The sequence below is a fragment of the Thamnophis sirtalis genome, unplaced genomic scaffold (assembly GCF_051295495.1).
Source record: "Thamnophis sirtalis isolate CommonGarterSnake01/CBP01778 unplaced genomic scaffold, rThaSir2_p1.2 scaffold_3, whole genome shotgun sequence".
Taxonomy (NCBI): Eukaryota; Metazoa; Chordata; class Lepidosauria; order Squamata; family Natricidae; genus Thamnophis; species Thamnophis sirtalis.
The window spans coordinates 123827847-123849981 of record NW_028261383.1 but is presented as its reverse complement, the minus strand read 5'-3'; the positions used below and the strand labels follow the sequence as shown (position 1 = coordinate 123849981).

At 40.6% G+C, this 22135-nt stretch overlaps 1 protein-coding gene across 1 annotated transcript; it reads right to left on the bottom strand.

Annotated features, from left to right (window-relative positions):
* Positions 1-1443: 1443 nt before the first annotated feature.
* TRIM65 (tripartite motif containing 65) lies at positions 1444-19420 on the bottom strand. Its single transcript, XM_014051584.2, has 6 exons — positions 18929-19420; positions 16114-16209; positions 15628-15861; positions 10255-10420; positions 8720-8803; positions 1444-2286 (listed from the first exon to the last, which is right to left on the bottom strand). Exons 1-6 carry the CDS (start codon positions 19382-19384, stop codon positions 1712-1714), a joined length of 1611 nt encoding a protein of 536 aa, XP_013907059.2. The 5' UTR covers positions 19385-19420; the 3' UTR covers positions 1444-1711.
* Positions 19421-22135: the final 2715 nt, after the last annotated feature.

Below are 22135 nucleotides of genomic sequence, written 5' to 3'. Positions count from 1 at the left end.
GGCAACATAGTGTAGGTGGAAGGTACCTCTTCTATGCTAATGAATGGAAAGATGGCTTCATTACTTGAGAGGTAGCAAGTAGCAGGAGGCATGATTTAAAGAGTATATCCTGAAAAGTGTTATGATTAAATCAGTGACAGATAACACTTTGGGTCAAAAATTCAGAAAATGTCCAACTTGACTGCTGGTGTGTCACAACACCCACCCATCCCCAATAAAAGAGAAACAATATTTTCATAATTTTATTTTTTTTAAATGCAGACCAATTGTCTCTGATCCCAAGGATTTGCCATATGCCAGAGCATCAGGCAATGCTCTCTTTCTGTTAACAGGTCCCTGCAGCTTATTTGTTACATGAGGCCTTCGTTTTTTGAAGTGACTTCAAAGAATGCTCTTCCATGGTCTCCACAGTCTCCAAAATTGTGCAGGAATGGAATGTACTTTTGAGAATAGTTGGGGAATGTTGGGGAATGCTGGTGTGCATGATCCAAAAGGTCATGGCCTGTCACCTTTGACATGTGTGTCATAGGTTTGTCATCTCTGGATTAGATGGACCCCTATTTGATATTATGGATCCCTAAACTTTACTCTTCTTGAGAAATTATGACCTTGGAAGATTATGAGCATAGTCCAATTCATAGACAGAAAAGGAAAACATAATACAAGAATTTAACAATTAAAAAAAAAAGTTGAAAACTTTCCTAGATCTTTTCCTCAACAACCTCAACAGCCAGATCTGACTCATTTTCAACTTCGATCTTTTTCCAGCTTCTCTTCAGTCCTCTTCCCCCACCCCCAAACCAATGGAAAATATGGTCCTGTTCAGTTCAATTTTCTAAGAGATGTCTTGCTAATGGGCAGTTCTGAGAATCTTTAGATAATATTATTCCAACTTTCCTTTTGAATGAACAGAATAAAAAAGATAATAAACATGACAAGAATCTGTAATGCTAGTTTTAAATATGTTATAATTTTCTCTATAGAAAAATAAGCTTTCTTTCCCTGCGAATTTTCAAACTTGCGAAAACAAAATAAAACCTGCTCTAGATCTATATTTTCTTTTAAACTGCTTTTAAAAAAATAAAACATTAATGCTTGTATTTTTTATAATTGTTTTTAACAAATATTTATTAATATTGATCTTTTAAAAACTGGTTTAATTCTTTTGTAAAATACTCTAGTATAGTCTCTTCTAATAGAAAAAGGGTACAAAAATAAAATTTAAAAGTTGGTTTCCAGAATATGAATTCTTAAGAATTTGTTAGTATCCAGTCATCCATATGAGAAACTATATATGTACTTAACTGTTTCACAGCATACCTTCACAATGAAGTGGCTGCAGAGTGTATGTGAACAGTCCAGGGTAAACATTACTGTGCATTTCCTTTCTGTCCAACTTGATTCTTTTATTGGCTGTGGCAATTTCCCAATTAAAAATTATCCTTTTGTTTACACTATTTCTTTATTGATATTCATTTCTTAATTTTTGTAGTTTTCCAAAAAGCTTTATACAGTCCCAAAAACATGTGCATCAGATTCTGTGCTGCATAAGCATCTAACTGCATCTTTATCTGGAAAGGCAAGGTGGGCTTACAATTCATAGGAGAGCTATAAAAAAACAGAATTGCCGGTACAGCCAAGTAGCCATTTTTTCTCCAATGTTCCAGAGTTATTTGTTTGCTCAGAGTTTTTCCGTAGGGGCAGTCTTTGCCTATACCTGTAAATCAGGTGATCTTTCATCAGTTATAATCTGGCTGGGTGGCCTTTGGCAAAGTGTCACAGCTGTACCTTCGCAAAGCCAGAAAATTGGGACCAGAGGCTCTGTAAAGGTGGTGTGAAAAACATGGAGGCATTTCATATTATTGTCTATGCTGTAAAATGATATCGTTCCTTGATCACAGTCCAATAGAACTGCAATGAATTTGCACAGGGGTTCTTTGATCTTTGTAGACTTGCCATTGTACCAAGCCACGTAGCTGTCCTCTTGGATATGCAGGCCCCAGGAGAGTTTATCCAACCCAATGGTGAACTTCTGATGAGACTGCTTCAATCTGGTGAATGTTTTGCATGCTACGCCAACAATGACAGAATGGTTGGATAACTCTACTTCCCAGTAGTGGCTGCCTTGGCTGAAGTTCTGAGTACACATGACTTGCCATGGCTCAAACCTTTGAGGGTCATTTGGCTTTGGTTTTTGAAAAACTTGATGAGTTGCTTTCTGATTATTATCAAATATCTGCAGATATTTGTTGGCTGTGACTGGATCAAATGTCAAATTCTGCTGATCTATGGGAGTGACAATGATAACATATTAGGAAAAAGCAAAAGAATCTTTAAGATCAGCAATTTACCTCCTCCGTGGAATATTTTCTATTCTGCATATTCATTGAAGCAGGATGATATTATTAAAGTATTAGTGTAATTTAAAAAGTTAGGAGTGGTGTTATTGAACAGATCCTTTTTTGTTATTTATTTTCCAATCTCTAATTTAATGTAATTTTGCTATAATTTTGCTTCTTGTTTGTTAGTGTCACAAGTCAGCATTATTTTTAGAGATGTGGAGTCTTTAACGTGGAGTCTGACAGTATGTATTTATGTCAGATACATAATGAAAAATTACTTTTTTAGGGTTGGAAAATACTAAATCATAGTAGTGTAATAAGTAGGAAAAACAACAACAACAACAACAACAACAAGTTTGATGCCTTCAAGTCAGTCGATTCCTGAATGAGTCCCTGCTGTTTCCTTGGCAACATTTTCAGACGTAATTTGGCCCTTCTACTTCCCTAGGGCTAAGAGAAAGTGATTGGCCCAAGATCACCCAGCTGACTGTGCCTAAGGCAGGAGTAGAACTCAAGAGTCTCCTAGTTTCTATCTTGGCTCCCATGATATAGTTGATGAAAACTATATTCAGGGCCAAGGATTACTACTAGCTGAACAGCTCACAATAGTCTTTTTGAAATATATGCCAAGATAAAAGAGTGCCTGTTCTTACTGGCAATTCAGGAATCCTTTGCTTAGCATTCTGCCTAAGTATGTTTAATGAGATAATTTCCCCCCCCCCCAGAGATACAAACAGAAGCCAAACACAGGAAGTAGATAGATGTGTATATACATCACAGATGATCTTGTATTTATTGTTGTTAGTTACTGAAAACAAACAGCTCTATGAGAAACATCTGTGGTTTTCCACTTTGATTAGTTTTCATCTTTGCCAAAGAAGAGAAATGACTGCATCTATATTTATGGAAAATTAGATGCAACTTATACATTTATGAGACCCAATTAACTGATTCCCCATGTATTAATCTGCATACAAAGTCTGTTTAAAAGCAGGAGCCTTAAAAAAGAAAAAGAGAAAATAACTGATGTCACAATTGTCTCTAGAAATCAGGAGATAGACTGAGAGGCATATAAATTGAGCCTTATCAACCAGATGCACTAGAAACAATCAAGAGTGATGAGTTCGTGCAATCAACAGTCATAAAATAACTTTGGCTGGATGTTCCACAGACGACATCATCGTAGGGCACGCTATTTACTGGGTTATGTAGTGTGTACACACCTCTGCAGTCATGAAGGTACAACTACATGTTTTGTTTTTTTTCCTTATGAGACAGACACTTAATTTTTTTAAAAAAAGGGAATAAATTAACTGTAAAGAAATCTGGAAAGCATGATGCAGCATTGTTCCTTCAAGGCCACTGTGTCCGCTACCTGCACACCAAGAACTTCCCATTCAGTTTCAAAGGATAGGAAGTGACTTATTTTCATCTTTGCAATAAACATCAAGCTCAGAAGCAGCTATATTGAATTAAGTTCCTTGCTGACGTTTTTCTTAGAGCAGTTCTTTGCTTCCTCCAGGGCCAGCTTCACTCCGAGGATGGCAGAAGCTTAGCCACTCAACTTCACCCTGGACCTGAGGGGCTGAACTGTTAAGTTCCAAAGAATCATTTCTGTTTTTCTCCTTGTTAACCCAAAGGTGTAGGGACTGATTGTTCATAATTGCAATCTCTTCTGCTACAGGGGGTCACGGATACTATAAGTAGCCCAAATGGAGGACAAGACTAGGGCCATCCACTGAATGCATTTCCCCCTGTAACAGCAGCCTAAGTATTATTTCTGGCCTAGGGTTTTCCTTAGTAGGCCCAAATGCACCAATCTTAATTTGAGACAGCATTCTTTTCCCTCTATGTTGCCAGGGATTTGTTCAACTAGTAGTGCACAATGGTCTGTTCTATACCAACTAAGTTTGTTAGAGGAAAGTGAAGCAATGGATTTGTTCTTGATTGGGGCAATGGCCAAGGTCTTCCAAGGCTTAACATTGGACACTTGGTAATAACTCTTTTACTCACCAACCTACCTCCTGAATGAGGTGTTCTACAAGACAAGGAATATGACAAGTTGTCACTCACATGTGAACAATGGCCTTGTGAAATAACCCATCTTCCTTAAGACACATCTTTCTTGGTAGTATTTCTCTGAGGGACACGTGAGGGAGGTGAAGGTTTATTTATCTCTTTGTTTTGTTCTCCAGGACACTGGCACTTACCACCAAAATTCAATCAACAGTGAGGAGAGCTATTCCTATATACATAGGATTAAATAGTATATTTTGGATGTTCAGAAGTAGTAAATAAATAGACAGATATATTGTATCTCTTTGAGGCGAGGAGAGGCCAGGCAAAGCGCTCCTCGGCATGAGTGACGTCAAGTTGGCCACGCCCACCCAATCATATGACCAACCAGCTATGCCCACCCAATCACATGACCATGAAGCTATGTTGCCCAGTCACATGACTAACAAGCCACACCCACCAAACAAGCCACGCCCACAGAACTGGTAGTAAAAAATTTTGAAACCCACCCCTGCTGAGATGCCATTTCCACCAAGTCATACTCTGAGCCAGTCAGTCGCTCAATGAAGCACGTTTTTGGATTCATGCATGGATGAGTTCCACATATGGTTCAACTGGCTCATTTCTGATCAGCTACTGAATGGGACAACACCAGAAGAGACTCTGCATGTCTTTTTCAGTCTCTGGATAACATCACCGAGACTCACATTGGTGGAATTTCCATGTGTGTTTATTTAGTTCCTACATTTCTCCCATGTTTACGGAGGTTCTCAGTCACCCATATGATTGTCCCAGAGTTGGTTTTCAAACGGCAACAGGATTTTCTTGCTTTTTACCCCTTGAAAATGTTTTGCTTCTCATCCAAGAAGCTTCTTCAATTCTGACTGAATGGGAGGATTAAAAGAATTTAAATCTTTTTATATCTTGAATGAGAAGCAAATCATTTTCATGGGGAAAAAAAACAAAGTCCAGTTGCCTTTTAAAAAGCAATTTTGGGACAACTCTCCCATAGTTCCTTCTCTTCCCTTAAACCCATTGCCCTAGCCAACAAACCTTCATGTGTGTGGCATTTGGTATTGCATTTATTTCTATAAAATTTGTTAAGATACATTTTTAAAATGCATCTGTAGCTCTTTAAGTTTAAAATGAAGAATTGTTTTGTTGATCAAGGTGTGTGCATGATTCATAAGCAATTTTTTGTTTTGTGCACTAGTGGATACAGTATTACAAATGTAACATGGATAGTAAGGCAGGGGGCAATTTTTTACATTTCCTAAGATGGTGTCCGTCTTCTGTCCTGTCCTGTCAGGATGTCCTCCTATACCACAGAAAATAATTGACTGAAGGGTTTGTGTTTGCTGTGGGAGGTTAACTCAAACAGCATGAAGCGTTATTTAGTATATTTCTAAGGCAAATTTCAGGGAACATTAAGACCAAGACTACAAGATCTGGATTGCAAAACCCTGCATTAACAACTAGATGGCAGCAACATTTTGAAGTTTATTGTGCTTTCTGCTGCCATCTAGTCCTGACTTTTATAGACAAGAAAATTTGTCCTGGACCCTTCTTTTTCCTATGTCCAGAACATTTAAAACTATTACATCTTTCATTTCATCCAAGATCAGGAAAATTAAATTTCCAAATATTGTTTCATCTTCAAAATGGGGGCAACATAAGCTTACAGATTGCAGTTTTTTTTTCATGTCCCTACTAACTGAATTTAAAAACAAAACAAAACATCAGACCCACAAGAATATTGTGATTGAAAAATGCATAAATTAAAGATTAGAGCTTGGATCATAAAATGCCCACTGATAAAAGGGAAGAATTCCTGCCCTGCACTAGTTTTCAGAAACTTGCTTTCAGACAAATGTGGGGCCCTCCAGAAATTTTTAGAGCAAACACTAGTTCTCCATTCTAGGTGGAGGTAGCATCCAGAATGGGTTGACCTCATCTGCTAGCTGATTGGACAGAGTCTGCCAAAGCTGTTGTTTAGACACGCTCTTGTTGCTAGCCTCTTCCAGCTTTTTGACTCAGTCAACTCAGCAGGACGGTCATGTTATCCTTCTCTAGACATTTAGCATTATTTGGATTTATTTGGGCTGCTAATTCATAGTTTACAGAATTCAGTAATTTTTTAAAATTAACCTAACTGCATGGGAGTACCCAACACAGTAAGCCATAAACTGAACATGCTATCTGGGTTTTATACCACATGCTGCACTAACTGGCCAAATATCTCAGAATATTGCATTTTTTTTACAGCTTTTCAGTTCCCTACTGCTATTCTGCAGTTTTTCCTGTTTCTCCTGTCGCCTGTGGTGCTTTCTGAAACACTTGCTGACTCACATCCTCTCTTCATTTCTGAAACATATTTATATGAAACGTGTATCCTAAAAATCTGTATATTGTACAATACTGCATCCAGAGGAATTATGCAATTGGCAATTCACACAAATTTAATTATACTGACTGATAAAAGTAGATAGAGCAAATAGGTTTTCTTCATGTGGAATTTGGGTAACAAACAGTCTCAGTAACATACTGTATTGGGCAACAAGACTCAGCTCTGGTTCTTTCCTTCTTAATAAGTGAAAGATAAAGAGATAAAATTGTGTCCTTTTGATAAAGACGAGGATGTCATTCAGAAATCTGAAACATCCCTTATCAAGCCTAGGAAATTTATCCCAAACATTCATTTCTATCACATTCTTCACTCTGCAGGCCAAATACTTACTGGGAAGTCCCACTGAATTCATCAGAACGTATGAACAGGTAGTCCTTGACATATGATTGGTTGCTTGACAGCCATTAGAAGTTCTGATGAACCCCAAAAATGGTACTATGACCTGGATTTGAAGTTCCTGTGGATGTCCCCACCCATCCATGGTCATGACTGCATTTTGGGCACTCAACAGTGAGCCCACATTTATGGCTGTTTGCAGCTTTCTGCAGTCACCTGACTGCTACGTACATACAATGTTTACTTCCAGTTTCCAGCAAATATGCCCATTACGGACCATTGGTTTGTTGAATGACTGCCACATGACCTGCTTAATGACTGGTACTACTTACAACCATAATTCTGGGCTCAATTATAAGTATAATCTTTATTGTCATTGTACTTAAATACAACGAAATTAGATCAAGGATTGCCTGTATAGGATCCAGATACCAAAGAAATAAGTGATTTTCCATTTTTCAAATTTGGAGAAAAATATCCAACCCTCAAACAGTGTCCATAAGCAGGAAAGTGTTGTTGACAGAGGGAAGAGAGAAACCCACAGATATATGTTTAGTTATACCTGGACTGTTCAGTAAAGTTAGACTCCTAGTCTAGCAATTTTATTTATTTGGTTATTTATATCCCCCTTTATTATTTTTACAAATAACTCAAAGCAGCAAACATGTCCAACACACCCTCATCCTATTTTTCCCACAACAACCATCCTGTGAGGTAGGTTCGGATGAGAGAGAGTAACTGGCCCAAAGTCACCCAGCTGGCTCTCATGGCTAAGGGCTGTGTAGGTTACAAACTCGTACATCCAGAAGGGAGCAGGGAGAGCTGCAAAAGTGTCCATTATGGTACTTGTCCCATCCCTCTTAAGCACCTTTGAACTTTTACCTGGAATTACTATTAAGGCAACAGATCCAGATAATGCTTAGGCAAAAGAGAGTTTACAGGGAAATCTGGCAATTTATTTTACACTCAGGCAAAAAGATATATAGAGCATGCAGAATATATTCAAAGAGTGAAGCCAAGGGAAAACGGAATGGGGAACATAAAAACCCCTGAGGGTTACTAATGGGCACTTGACCTGCTGTTGTGAAAACATTTTTTTTTCCTCCTCTGGGTTACTGTTTGTCATCTCCTATTTTGTGTGGCCTCATTATCACTGAGACAAGCAGCTGTTTGTATTGGGGGAGCAGGTTTTCTGAGATCTTTCTTAGAATTACCAAACACAAGGATCAACATGCTTTACACATACAAAGAAAGGCCTCCTCGCACAAGTAACTTCTTACATCAACAGGGAGCAGCAAATTCAGCCAATGCAGTCCCCATTCTACAACATGGAGTAAATAAGGAGTTTGTTTTTTCTTCTTTTAATGGAGAAGGAGCTGTAACTTGTAGAACTTTGTATTGCTGTCCCACTCTTAGTCTTTGGGGAACTATAAATTTCTTTTAGGATTGCAACTAAAATAGCTGACAAAACAAAATCAGTGGGAGATATCTTTATGTATCTTTATATCTTAGTAAGCTGCATTGAGTAGTCATGTGCAAGCAGGTGGCAATATAAATTTTCTAAATAAAAATAAAATATTAAAGAATGAGACCCCACTTATCAACCCAATTTTCTTACCCTTTAGAAGCTTTGTCCTTAGTTCATTCTCTGAAAGACAAGGTTCAGGCATCCTCTTCACAAATACCTTTGGCTCAAGTCTGACTGCACAATGCAATAGGGAAGAAAAATTCAACAGCAGGAAGAAAGCAAACATCAAAAAATTCCAAATGGTAATAGAATATAGCTATTAAAAATAACAGGAGAGTTTGGTCTTGTAGTTAAGGCACCAGACTAGACATCAGGAGACTGTGAGTTTAAGTGCTACATTAGACATGAAAGCTAGCTGGGTTAGTCATTCTCTTCTTAGCCCATAATATCATGTTCAGGCAACTAGTTGGTCAATTTCTATTGCAACCATTGGAACAATATTGGTTGATTCGGGGGGGGGGGAGTCCCTGGAATGTGGAAACGTGAGGAATTTTTTAAAAAGTTTTGAATGATTAAATAACACTTGTAAAAGTTTTTCAATGCACATACGTGTTTATAGCTTTGAACAAGAACAAACTTGAAATCAACAAAATCCGCAATTTTGGAAGAATCCCATCCTTGATTATATTAATCACTTAGGAAAAAGAACAGAAACGTGACCTATTTCATATGGCAAATGAAAAAGAGGCAATAAATATATGAATATGAAAGTTACTAAACATTTTTTAAAGTGACAAATCTTGGTGAGTTGCTATCTCTACATTTTTTTTGTAAAAAATTGCATTTTTTAAAAATTTCAAAAATTGCTTAGGTGATCTGGACTTTGCAGACTAGTGGGCATCAATTTGAATACTCTTACTATACAAATCAAGTTTCGAGAAGTTAATCAAAACAGTTTTTCTATTATTTTTAACAGCACTGCCTAACACAAAAATTTATATTCAAAATTATTTTTTTCACAGCTGTGGCAGGCAGTTAACATTAGTGCATGTATGTAGCTCTCCTGATGCTTCTTTTGCAGCCTCCTGAACAGACCTAAATGAGCAGAGCTAAAATTCGTATTCTGTTCTTGTGGGGTGAGGACATAAAGGGTTTAGTGTTGAAGTACTCATTTCTCTCTTTTACCAATCCAAACATTTCAAAGTGTCCAATGCTTTCTTTTTCCCGTGAGACTTAAGGGGAAAAATGCTTAAGTCACTGTAAAGCACAGATTCCACTCCTTAAATTCACTCAGCCTCTTTACAAAGGAAACAACTAGAGCCAAAGAAGTTGGCTCTGGCCTTGATGACACAAAGGCCATTACAAAAAGTGTGGCCTCTACCATCAACAAAGCTGCCAATCCCTACTTTGTTGTAATATACTTTTTCATGCACCTGCCAGACATTGGAGGAAAGCCATGTTTGTCTAAGGTAGCACAAAATAAGGAGAAATCTGGTAGCTCCTTTTCCAACTAACAAATTTTATTCAGAGGCATGAACTTTTCTGAGCTGCAACTCACTTCATTGGATGTGGCTAGATTGAGATTTTTAAAAATGTGCAATCAGATTCTTATAGATAGGCCAGGAAATTGACCTGTCAAGTGTGACCCAATTTTCTCATTGCCCATAAAACAGCCTGATAATTACTTTTTCTGCCACCTGCTTGTGGATTCAAAAGATTTGACTGAAGTGCCTCAAAAAGCCTGGAGAATTCGGTGAAGAACTTGGCGACAGTATTTGCATTCTTATCCAAGTCAAGTTGAATGACTGGAGGAACTTCCAGTTTAGTAGGTGGAGAAAGGAGATGTTGCTCCTGCAAAAAAATAGGAAATAATTATTCCACTAGAGCAAAGATGGATAATCTAAAATATCGAAAGAGCACAGTGAAGAACATGCATCAAAGCTACACCATGAAGGTTTACTGAATACCAAAGAAACCAAACTGATTTATAAGAAAGACAAAATAAAGAACAGAAAAGAGTATTACACAGACGGTACATAAAAAACAACAACAACAACTAGCAGTCAAAGCAGAGAAAACAAGACTTGGTAATGGCTAGAGGCAGGAAATTTGAAGAAAAAAAATGAGAGTCTACACAAGATCAAACCTTAAGAACTGTAGGAAGTTAGTACCCACCCCTCTCCTAGAAAAATGAGATATTTTAGGAAATATTAAAAGGGCAGAATATTTCCCCTAAAAGGGAGGCTGTTAGGTAAGCTTCCCATTGGGAGAGTGAGCACGTTCAGTGAAGCGTTGTGAGAGTTGTGTTGGAGAACACACAAACCAGCATACAGAGACACTGCAGTTTAAATAGGCTTTTACTTTCGTGGAAATAGAGGTATCAGAGTCCATCAAACAGTCCAAGTCATACATGGATAAGACAGTCAGTCATCAATGTCTTTCAGTTAAGGGATAATCCAAATAACATAGTCCAGTATCATATAATCAGTCCAGTAATCAAAGTTTGCTAACAGTTGCAAAACTTACAATAGCTCACGAACTCAGATCAGATCAGCCCAGCATCTAATGAACAGAGAGCTAACAGTCGTTCTGGCTCCCTCTTATGGCCGATTGAGGAAAAACAGCAACCAATCACATTTTACAGTATGTTTAAAAAAACAGGTATAGCATTGTTACATGATTTATACATTGCCAATCCAACTGTTAGAATTATATTCCTAACAGAGGCAGGAACTCAGAACTCAGGATCCTAATCCTAACCCTCACACACCTTTGTCAATGGGCCATTAAGACCTGAGCCAGTCTACTCTACATAGCAAAGATCTACCTCCTTCAGGCACAGACATAGTAGGAATTGCCCATAGCCCTCTATCCATCTCACCACATGGTACCTGGGAAGATTACATTATCCAGCAAGGCTCAACCAAGCTTGGGACTCAGGACAGCATACAGAGTTGCCCCTGCATGGCCCCATGTAGTCTGATAACCAATCAGAATACAAGCTCAAATTCAAAAGCCCAGAGAGGGCATAAAATGAGGGCACTCTTGAGCATCTCTTCCCTTTTCCCCCAAGACCTCAAACCATGTGGTCCTGCCCATCATCAATAAACCTTCTTTCCAAGCAACTTCCATGAATTCAGTGTCTTTTTCCACACTTAGAACTGAACCCAGAAGGACATTTCTTCCAACAGAACAAATGCATATGAAACCAGAATTGAGAAGGCAGAACAGACAGCAAATGCCAAATCTGCAAAGACATTGAATAAACCATGGACCACCTGGTTAGCAGCTGCAAGAGGATCTCACAGATTGACTACAAAACACAGCACAAAAATATAGCAACAATGGTGCATTGGAATACCTGCAAAAAATATCATTGCATTTTGCACCTTCCTTCTCCATCCTGCTTAATTTCATTTTAATTCAATTAAAAAATTAAAACCTTTATTTATTGGCTTAATGTTTCATTGTGAATTTTATCCATGTTTGTAAGTTGCCTCTGGCAAGGGGGGCAGCATATAAGTTTAATAAATAAAATAAATTTGCCTGTAAGTAAGAACTGGTGGGGTTATTAAACAGACAAAGTAACAGAAAATGAAGAAGCCCTGTACGTCTCCTTTGGACCATTGCTGGGTTTCAATCATTTTAATCATCTTAAACGTTAAGAACTACTTGCACTACCTGAACTTGCACATTTCTTAACAGCTGCGCAATCTTCCTTTTCTTCTTTTCTTCTTCTTTTCTTTCTTTCTTTCGTATGGGATATGTATGTGGTATGTATGTGATGTATGTTTGATGTTTGTGCCCACTTTATCTTTTATTGTCATTGTATTTTATAATTTTTAACTGACTTGTGGGGACTGGATGAGTGAGTGACTGTGTATGAATGAGGGGACTGGGAGAGCAACCGGGTGCGTCCTCCACTGAGTGCCGCTCTTACTGCATCCGCTGAATCGCGCCCAGCCGCCTTGTTTAGAATAACCCGCTCCCTCTTGAAAGGGAGGGACACGAATGACCCTTTGCAAGGTAGAGCTGAGGAATTTGTTCAGTTTCTAACGGATAAAGTCGCTCGGATTCGGACAGACCTGGACTCCAATTGCACGGTGCCAGCCGAGGTACCAGGGGAAGGTCTTGAGCGGAGTTTATGGAGCGAGTTTCAACTTGTCGCTCCTGAGGAAGTGGACAAGGCCATGGGAGCGGTGAGTGCCTCCACTTGTATACTGGACCTGGGCCCCTCCTGGCTGGTCTCGACCAGCAGGGAGGTGACACGTGGCTGGATCCAGACGATAATTAACACCTCTCTTCGGGAGGGATCCTTTCCACTCCTCCTAAAGGATGAGGTGGTGAGACCCCTCCTGAAGAAACCTTCTCTGGATCCAGCCATCTTGAGTAACTATCGCCCAGTCTCCAACCTCCCCTTTGTTGGGAAGGTTGTTGAGAAAGTGGTGGCCTTTCAACTCCGACGGTCCTTGGATGAAACCGATTAGCTGGATCCCTTTCAGTCCGGTTTCAGGCCTGGCTACAGCACGGAAACTGCTTTGGTCGCGCTGATCGATGATCTCTGGCTAGCCAGGGATAGTGGTCACTCCTCTATCCTGGTGCTTCTTGACCTCTCAGCGGCCTTCGATACCATCAACCATGGTATCCTTCTGCAATGGTTGCAGGAGGTGGGAGTGGGAGGCACCGTCCTTTGGTGGTTCTCCTACCTCTTGGACAGGTCGCAGTCGGTGTTGGTCGGAGGGCAAAGATCGACCCCTAGGCCCCTCAAGTATGGGGTGCCGCAGGGTTCGGTCCTGTCCCCCCTCCTATTTAACATCTACATGAAGCTGCTGGGTGAGATCATACGTCGACATGGGACTAAATACCACCAATATGCGGATGGTACACAGTTGTATCTGTCCGCCCCGTGCCAACTCAGTGAAGCGGTTGAAGTAATGTGCCAGTGCCTGGAGGCTGTCAGGGTCTGGATGGGGGCGAACAAGCTTGCACTCAATCCCGACAAGACCGAGTGGCTATTGATGCTCCCTCCCAAAGATTGGCTACCTACTCCATCTCTCAGGCTGGGGGGTGAAATTATACGCCCCTCAGACAGGGTTCGCAATTTGGGAGTCCTCCTGGACCCACAGCTGACCTTAGAACACCATTTGTTGGCTGTGACCAGGGGGACCTTTGCCCAGGTCCGCCTGGTGCACCAATTGCGACCCTACCTGGACCGGGAGGACCTCCGAATAGTTACTCATGCCCTCGTGACCTCAAGACTGGACTACTGTAACATGCTCTACATGGAGCTGCCCTTGAAGAGTATTCGGAGACTTCAGCTTGTCCAGAACGCAGCCGCACGAGCGATTGTGGGTGCACCTCGGTACACCCACGTTACACCTATCCTCCGCGAGCTGCACTGGCTGCCCATTGGTCTCCGGACACGCTTCAAGGTGCTAGTCGTTACTTTTAAAGCCCTACATGGTATCGGATCTGGGTACTTGAGAGACCGCCTCCTGCCAGTTACCTCCCAAAGACCTATTAGATCCCACAGACTAGGCCTCCTCCGAATTCCATCTGCCGGCCAATGTCGGCTGGCGACCCCTCGGGGGAGGGCCTTCTCTGTGGCTGCTCCGGCCCTCTGGAACGATCTCCCCGTGGAGATCCGGACCCTTACTACCCTTCCGGCCTTCTGCAAAGCGGTTAAGACCTGGCTGTTCCGGCAGGCCTGGGGCTGTTGAACTATCCAGCCCCATTCGAGGTTACGGCTGTTGCAGAATTTTAAATTGTTGTTTTTATTTTATTTTTTGTATCCCCTCCCTTTTTTATTGTGAGCCGCCCTGAGTCTCTTGGGAATAGGGCGGCATACAAGCTCAATAAAACTAAGCAAACTAAACTAAACTAAAGTGCTCTGAGATTTTAGAATTAAGATAAAGACACATTTGTCACACAACACCCCAGTCTTAACAATTGTTGATAAGGAACACAAAGGAATTTGGATAGTGGATATTTAAATACCTGGAGACAGCAGAAGAGAAGAGAAAGATAACAAAATATAAAGGCTGCAAATATAATAACTGTGGCAAAAGAAAGCAAAATAATACTAATAGGAATAGACAATTTGGGGTCAATTCTTAAGCATTTGGAACACCACTGGAACGCTATCAGCACTGACAAATCACATCAGTCAATTGCAAAAGGCAGCTTTACTTAAAACAGCTTACATCCTGTGATGACGCTTATAACATCATTAAACAACAAATCTTCCTATCCCTGATCATTGAGAAGAACTCAATAGATGGACAAAATTGCTAAATCCAATGTAAACATCCATAATATAGTGTAAAAAGAACACACAAGCTGATTATAAACAACAGCATAATGCAATCACCAAAATGATTCACTGAAACATCTGTAAAAGTTATCACTTGCCAGCAATAAAAAAATGTTAGGAGCACATAGTTGAAAAAAATAGTTGGAAATGAGCAGGTTAAAACATTGTGGGACTTCTAAATACAAACTGATAAAAGTCTTGGTGCATAACACATTAGATTTAACTGTGGTTGAAAAGAAGAAATATGTGGATAATTGATGTGGCAATACCAGGGGATAGAAGAATAGAAGGCAAAGAATTGGGGAAGATCACTGAGTTATCATAATCTAAAAATCGAAGTTGAAAGAATATTGCATACCAGCAGGGATGGTCCCAATGGAAAAGGAAGGAAGGAAGGAAGGAAGGAAGGAAGGAAGGAAGGAAGGAAGGAAGGAAGATATCCTAAGAAATGTCCTGAGACCAGAGGGGAAAAAAGGAAATAAATTCACCGATTCATCCTCTAGTAACTACATTCCTATCGTGGCAGCTACTTTTAAGCTATTTGTGCTAGTGCTCATAACATGCTCTCAGCATTCCAAATGCACGTACAGAGTAAAAAACAAACAAAACACCAAACTGGAGGCTTCTGAAGTTTCTGGCTTTTGATACCCTGATCTCAATTGTACATTTTGGCAAGAAATAGTATTAAGCGTTCAATGACAGCAAAGTTCTCCCAATGCACAGAGCTCACATATTTTTTACCCACTTCAAGAAACTCGACATCATCTGCAGAGCTCAGGAGCTCTTCCGCTGTCCTGTTGTATTGTGTGACAGTCTCCAAATGATGCTGTAGGCAGTTCTGGTTCTCCTGCATTTGCTTTAGCCAAGCAGCATGCTCACTTGTAACCATCTCTGACACCTTCTTCTGACATTCTTTTAGGGTTTCCATGAGATGATCAAATTTTTGCAAAATTCCTGATTTGAACTTCGTTGAGAAAACCTGTAGAAAGCCAACATTCAAAGCATCAAGTTATCCTCATGGCAGCTAACGTCTGTCCACTTTTCTTAAGGCATCATATGGCAGGAAAATAAAATGCAGAGGAAAGACAATGGAAGGGATACTGTCTTTTACCCTGTGGACACAAGCTAGTAATGGGGAGGAAATGAACAACCTCTTTACTTATTCAGCAGCTACCATAAGAGCGATTAAAATGTGCACTGGCGAAGCACAAACTATTTCCACAGGACTCACTGTAACGTGGTTCATCTGCTGCTCCAGTTTCTGGATTTCTGCCGCAATTCTTTCCGCCTCTTTTCGTTTTTCTTCCAAGGTTTCCTTGATTGACCCCTGTCAAAGCAGACTTGAAGTTCAAATGTGCAATTGTTTCATGCTTTTCCTTTCCAGCCCTATAGAGAATACTTCACTTGGCATATTCACGTTGGTCTATTCACATTGGAAGAAACATCTAAGGAGACATACCAAAGCACTATTACCCATGTAATCTTTTGCAGAGGTCCCACAGCTCTGGTAATATCACCTTGCTGCCATTTGTGCTGTATTGAAACAAGATGACCAAGATCCTGGAATTGCTATCTGCTATAGAAAGGGCTCAGGAAAAACTTAATGGTATACAGGCCAATTGGGTTCACTCACATTCATACTGAACAATGGTAATAGTTTGGATTTAGCAAGACCTTCAGGCAGGAGTGAAATTCAGCAGGTTCTGTCTGACAGGTTCTGGAGAACTAGTAGCAGAGATTTTGAGTAGTTTGGAGAACCGGCAAATACCACCTCTGGCTGGCCCCGAAGTGGGGTGGGAATGGGGATTTTGCAATATCCTTCCTCTGCCATGCCCACAAAACCGGTAGTTTTGAATTTGAAAATTGAATTTTACCACTGCCTTCAGATCTGGACATACATTCAGGATGATATCCCTTGTGAGAGAGCATCAAAGCAAAATCATTACCATTTCAAATTGTGCATGGTTTGTGGAGCAGACAACAGGCCTCTTCTGGATAGCCTTCCTCAGAGGCCCAAGAGCCCTTTTATTCAGTCTCAGAAAATAACTACTATAAATCTGCACAGTACTATTCCAATTTGCCTTTGGCCTGAGTTGATTATAGGCAATGATCACAGATTTGGCTGTTGTATTATATATTTTTCTTATTCTTATATTTTGATTTTTAATCCTATTTTGGGGTTAGATCACAAGAGTGTCTGGGGGCTAGACTAAATCATCAATACTTTGAAGTAAATACATAAATATAGTAAATATAATTTCATTACATATTGGACCTTTCCTAAGATACTTTAAAGCACATCAGAAAACTATTAACTGTTAAGCTAATTAATTATATTACATTGGGATATAATTGCCTGGTTGCATTTGAGACAAATGTGGCATTAGCAGGGACATCGTTTTCTTTACTATGAGGTCCCAACCTTTACCATAAGTTCCCAATATGGGTGGAAAAGAATGGAAATCAGAAGTGGTATTCAGCGGGTTCTGACCAGTTCTGGCGGAAATTTTGAGTAGTTGGGAGAACTGGTAAATACCACCTCTGACTGGCCCCACCCCCATCTGTTCTCTGCCTCTCGAGTCCCAGCTGATGGGGAGGGAATGGGGATTTTATAGTATCCTTCCCCTGCCACGCCCACCAAGCCACACCATGCTCACAGAACCGGTAGTAAAATTTTTTGAATCCCACCACTGTTGGAAACCGATACCTAAGAAAACCAACACATATTCTTACCACAGTGGGATCTATGGACACATCCCAGTCTACAGATCTTAATTGGAGTTGCAATAGATGACTATAGTAGTTGAAAATCAGAGCAATGCCAACATGCTTTGGTTTATACAGCATATACTGTACATACTATATAGATAGTCCTCGATTTATGTCATATGAGTACATTGCTTAGCAACAGCAATGCTGGCAATCTCTGTTGCCAAATTCCATTGGTTGTTAACCAAGGACCCACCCCAATCCAAGCCATTCAGTGTTTGGTCTTTCCCAGCTCTGATACTGGGTTTTTTCAAGATAAGGGACTGCCTCCCCTTAAACTACCCCATCTATCTATCCTCCCACATCTCTGCCCTTGTGGTTGCTCTTGTGGTTGCAAGGCAGCACAACACTAGAACCAATCAGGCTGCAGTGCTGTGGCTTCCTGCAGCTCATGAGCCACAGTGCAGTGGGAACCTGAGTCCCAGTGCAGCACAAATCCTTTTGCAGCATGAAGCCCAGCTCAAGCCCATGTCACATGGTACACTCCGCTGACCCATTGGCCTTCCCATTATCTTGCTCCTGATGCTGACAAGAATCACACTGGCCGTTCACCACTGCCACGTGAGGCCAAATTCCCCAGTTCTTGGGAGAAAACCACTGTGCTCATTCCCCAGCTGAATTGCAAAAGGGCCAGGCTGGGCACACTTGCTCAGCAGCACAACCAAAAAGATGGTGAAAGTCAGCTAAGGCAGCAGGGGCCATGGAGTACAGGAAGCAAAAAAAGCATGTTGGGTGGGGGGGAAGTTGTTCCCCTGTGGTTGTAAATGTGGGCAAGCTGGCAAGCACCCAATTTTTGATCATGTGACTTTTGGGCACTGTACTTTAGCCACCAGTCATTACGTCCCTTCGTTCTGCGTGCCTTAACATGTATGGTTGCTGAACAAATGATTGTAATTTGAGGACTACCTGTACCAGGGGTGGGTTCCGGCAGTCACTACTGCCAGTTCGCTTGTGGGTGCTTTGCGTGCATGCGCAGTACAATAAAGATTGTTTTGCGCATGCACAGAAACAAAAAACAAGATGGTGGCGCCCATGGTGCTGCCTGGAGAATCGTTTCAGGGGCATGGCAGGCCTGGGTCGCTGCTGCTTCCAGCAACCCAGGCTGCCAAACTACTACTGGCTCAGCCGGACTGCTCTGAACCGGTAGGAACCCACCACTGACCTGTACAGAGAAAACCACAGCCTAGTCCCATTTAGCATTAGACAAGTCTCAGCCTCTCTTAAGGTGAATCCTGTTAACCCACTAGCTACTAGCCTTGACTCTACCACCTGCTTACTTCTTGAGCTTTCCGTCCCTCTTCAAAGAGAGCCCTCTGGTGCTTTTGGCAGCTTCTCACGGTACACACACAGCAGATGCAGCGTTTCTCTGTTACACAGTAAAGCTCCAAGGGCCGGCCATGATTTGGGCATTGCCTTGCCTGAGAACCAGCTGCCTTCTTCATCTCTCCTTCTGAGACACCTGGGCAGACTTCTTCCTGTTTCAGCAGCTCTACCAGGTTTTCAAGCTGGACAGTTTTGCTAAGTTTGGGTCTCTCTGGAAAGCATTTTCGGCATTCAGGGCAACTGCAGGTCTCCTGGCGATTGGGTGCTTGTTCCTCTTTGTCCCAGTGGCTGTTGATGCACTTCTCACAAAAACTGTGTCCACAAGGCACAGTTACAGGGGTGGTAAACCTCTCCAGACAAATGCAGCATATTAATTTCTCTTCCAGCTTCTGTGATCCAGAGGAAGCCATTTCCCCAGTGGAAGCAAAGTAAAGAGAAAGAGAAAATAGCACATACCAAACCTCCAAGGGGAGGTCCTGAATGTAGGAGTGAGCCTTAAAGGGACAGAAGCTATCTGTAGTTTGCACAATACAGCACAGCATTTAAGGTCATCTCAGATCCCCTGATATTAAATGCATTGTCCTTTTTGTAAGTGGGAAAAAACCTCAAAATTTTGGGTTTGAATTTTCTCTCCTTATTTCAAACAATATTTAGACCAGTGCTATCTATTTCAATGTTTAATCAGTTAACTTGAGTTTTATTATTTCCTCTGAAGATGCACCATCTGATGTCACCTACAGCTCCTAAAGGATTGGCTGAGCTCATGAGGCTTCTAAAAGTTGGTAACAAATTGTAATCTTTAATGGTCATAAGAGGAAACACATGGTTGGAGCATAATATTAACTATATTTATTTTAACCAAGCCTAAATGAAACACCAACTCTAGCTATTACCCAGGCCTTCTTATTGCTTTTTATAATATAAGTAACCTTGATCTGAAAATTAAAACAAAGCTATGCTTCCTTTAGAACCAAAGATGGCTTAGGATCAGCATCTTTCAAGGTTTTTTCAAAAGCAAATTGGTGCAAGATGTGTACTCATCTGGGGGGGGGGAGGAAAAAAATCCAGCCTCCTTCTAATTAAACCTCAGTAGGCACTGAGTAGGCACTGAGAATGAGGGACGTGGTGGCTCAGTGTCTAAGGCACTGAGCTTATCAATCAGAAAAGTTGGCAGTTCAGTGTTTGAATCCCTAGTGCCGCTTGTCCCAACTTCTGCCAACCTAGCAGTTCAAAAGCACGTAAAAACGCAAGTAGAAAAATAGGAACCACCTTTGGTGGGCAGGTAACAGTGTTCTGTGCCCCTTCGGCATTTAGTCATGCCGGCCACATGACCACAGACACATCTTTGGACAGCACTGGCTCTTCAGCTTTGAAACGGAGATGAGCACCGCCCCCTAGAGTTGGGAATGACTAGTGCATATGTGCAAGGGGAACCTTTATCTTTAGGCACTGAAGGTTGGCAGACTCAGTGCCTACTGAGCATAAAGGCCACTCTGATGAAGCAGAACATGTAGAGGAGTTGGAAAATGTAGATGCCCATGTTTTGCAGGCATTTGATAGATTATCCTCTTCAGGTTGACACACAAAAACTCTTGTTACATTGCTTGCCTTCCCAGAGAAAAGAGCCAGTGCTTCAAGCTGCAGTCAGGAGGGGCAAAAGGGAACCAAAGCTTAGCCAAGGAAGGTGTTACTAGAGAGAAAACAGAGAGCGCTCAGGAGCCTGGCATTACATTTTGAATGTTTCTCTGGCCGGCTAAATCTCCAAAGAGTCAGATATTGTTTGCCAATTTTGTTCTGCTGAAGAGGAGAATAAACTTTAGAAACATTTCTACGTCTCTGGAGCCATGCCAACATGCTTTGGTTTATACAGCATATTTTGTACATACTATATAAGATAGTCCTTGATTTATCTCATGTGAGTACATTGCTTAGCAACAGCAATGCTGGCAATCTCTGTTGCCAAATTCCATTGGTTGTTAACCAAGGACCCACCCCAATCCAAGCCATTCAGGATCTGGTCTTTCCCAGCTCTTTGAAGATAAGGGACCTTGGTTAAGGTCTATATAGTATGTACAGTATATGCTGTATAAACCAAAGCATGTTGGCATGGCTCTGATTTTCAACTACTATAATCATCTATTGCACTTCCAATTAAGATCTGTAGACTGGGATGTGTCCATAGATCCCACTGGTAAGATCCATAGTGATCATTTGGACTAGTCTCCATGAAGTAAAACAGTAAGTTTGCTGGAGATGTCTGGTTTAAGTCTTTCCTGGAACTGAGCTGACTTCAATGCTACAAATGGTCACTAGAACATATAAAAAAGAGAAAGGAGTAACATAATCAATCTTATTTTGTAAACTACTAGGAGACTAATAAAACTAGTAAGGACTTTTTAAAAAGTATAAATATTTCAATGTAAAATTTTACAAACTCAGGTTGTGTAAATAATGGAATATATCTTCCTCCAAATATTGCCATATATTTTCTTTAAATTGCTGTGTAAAGCTGTTCTTGCTATATGTCTCATCCTTAATTAAATTGTGATGGTATGATTTAAAATAAGTTTCAAACAGCACAAACATTCAGACAAATGTTTGCAGTTATTGGCAATGGCTTTAAATTAAAACAAAACCAAGAGAAGGCTTTACTGTAAACCCATAATGCTAGGCTGGATACGCTCATTTTTGAAGAATGGTTGAATTCTTCAGTGGCTTTATTCTTAATTGCTCCAAAAGAATGTGCTTACATAATCAGGTGCTTGGCAAAAATATAAATCTGAGCCTTGATCTAAGTATTCTAACAGTAAAAATAGTTATGGCTATGAGACCTATTTTAGTATGTAAAAGTGGAACAGATACAAAAATGATAAACAAATGTTTTCAGCATGTTTCAAAAAATTCAACAACTGACATCATTTTTGGATTCCTAGATTTCCCGTATTGACAAATTGATTTCATTGAACATAAAATTGCTTGGTTGGTGATCATGTCTGCTATGGTAAATCTTTCACTTGTCAATCTTTATAGCTAGTGGGACATATCCATTGTACTTCAATGTTTTGAACTTGAGAATGCTATTTATTTATTTACTTATAATTATATGGCTGCCCAACTCACTCTTGGTGACTCCAGGTGGTTACAAAAATAAAAACCCACTA

Excerpts from the sequence above, each read along its gene's own strand:
- TRIM65 (XM_014051584.2), bottom strand. The coding sequence starts at position 19,384 with ATGGCTTCCTCTGGATCACAGAAGCTGGAAGAGAAATTAATATGCTGC. Across the intron at positions 8,804-10,254 it reads ACAAGCAGGTGGCAGAAAAA|TCAGACTTGAGCCAAAGGTA; the intron begins GTAATTATCAGG and ends TGCATTGTGCAG. Across the intron at positions 2,287-8,719 it reads AAGGACAAAGCTTCTAAAGG|ATCAGCAGAATTTGACATTT; the intron begins GTAAGAAAATTG and ends TCACTCCCATAG.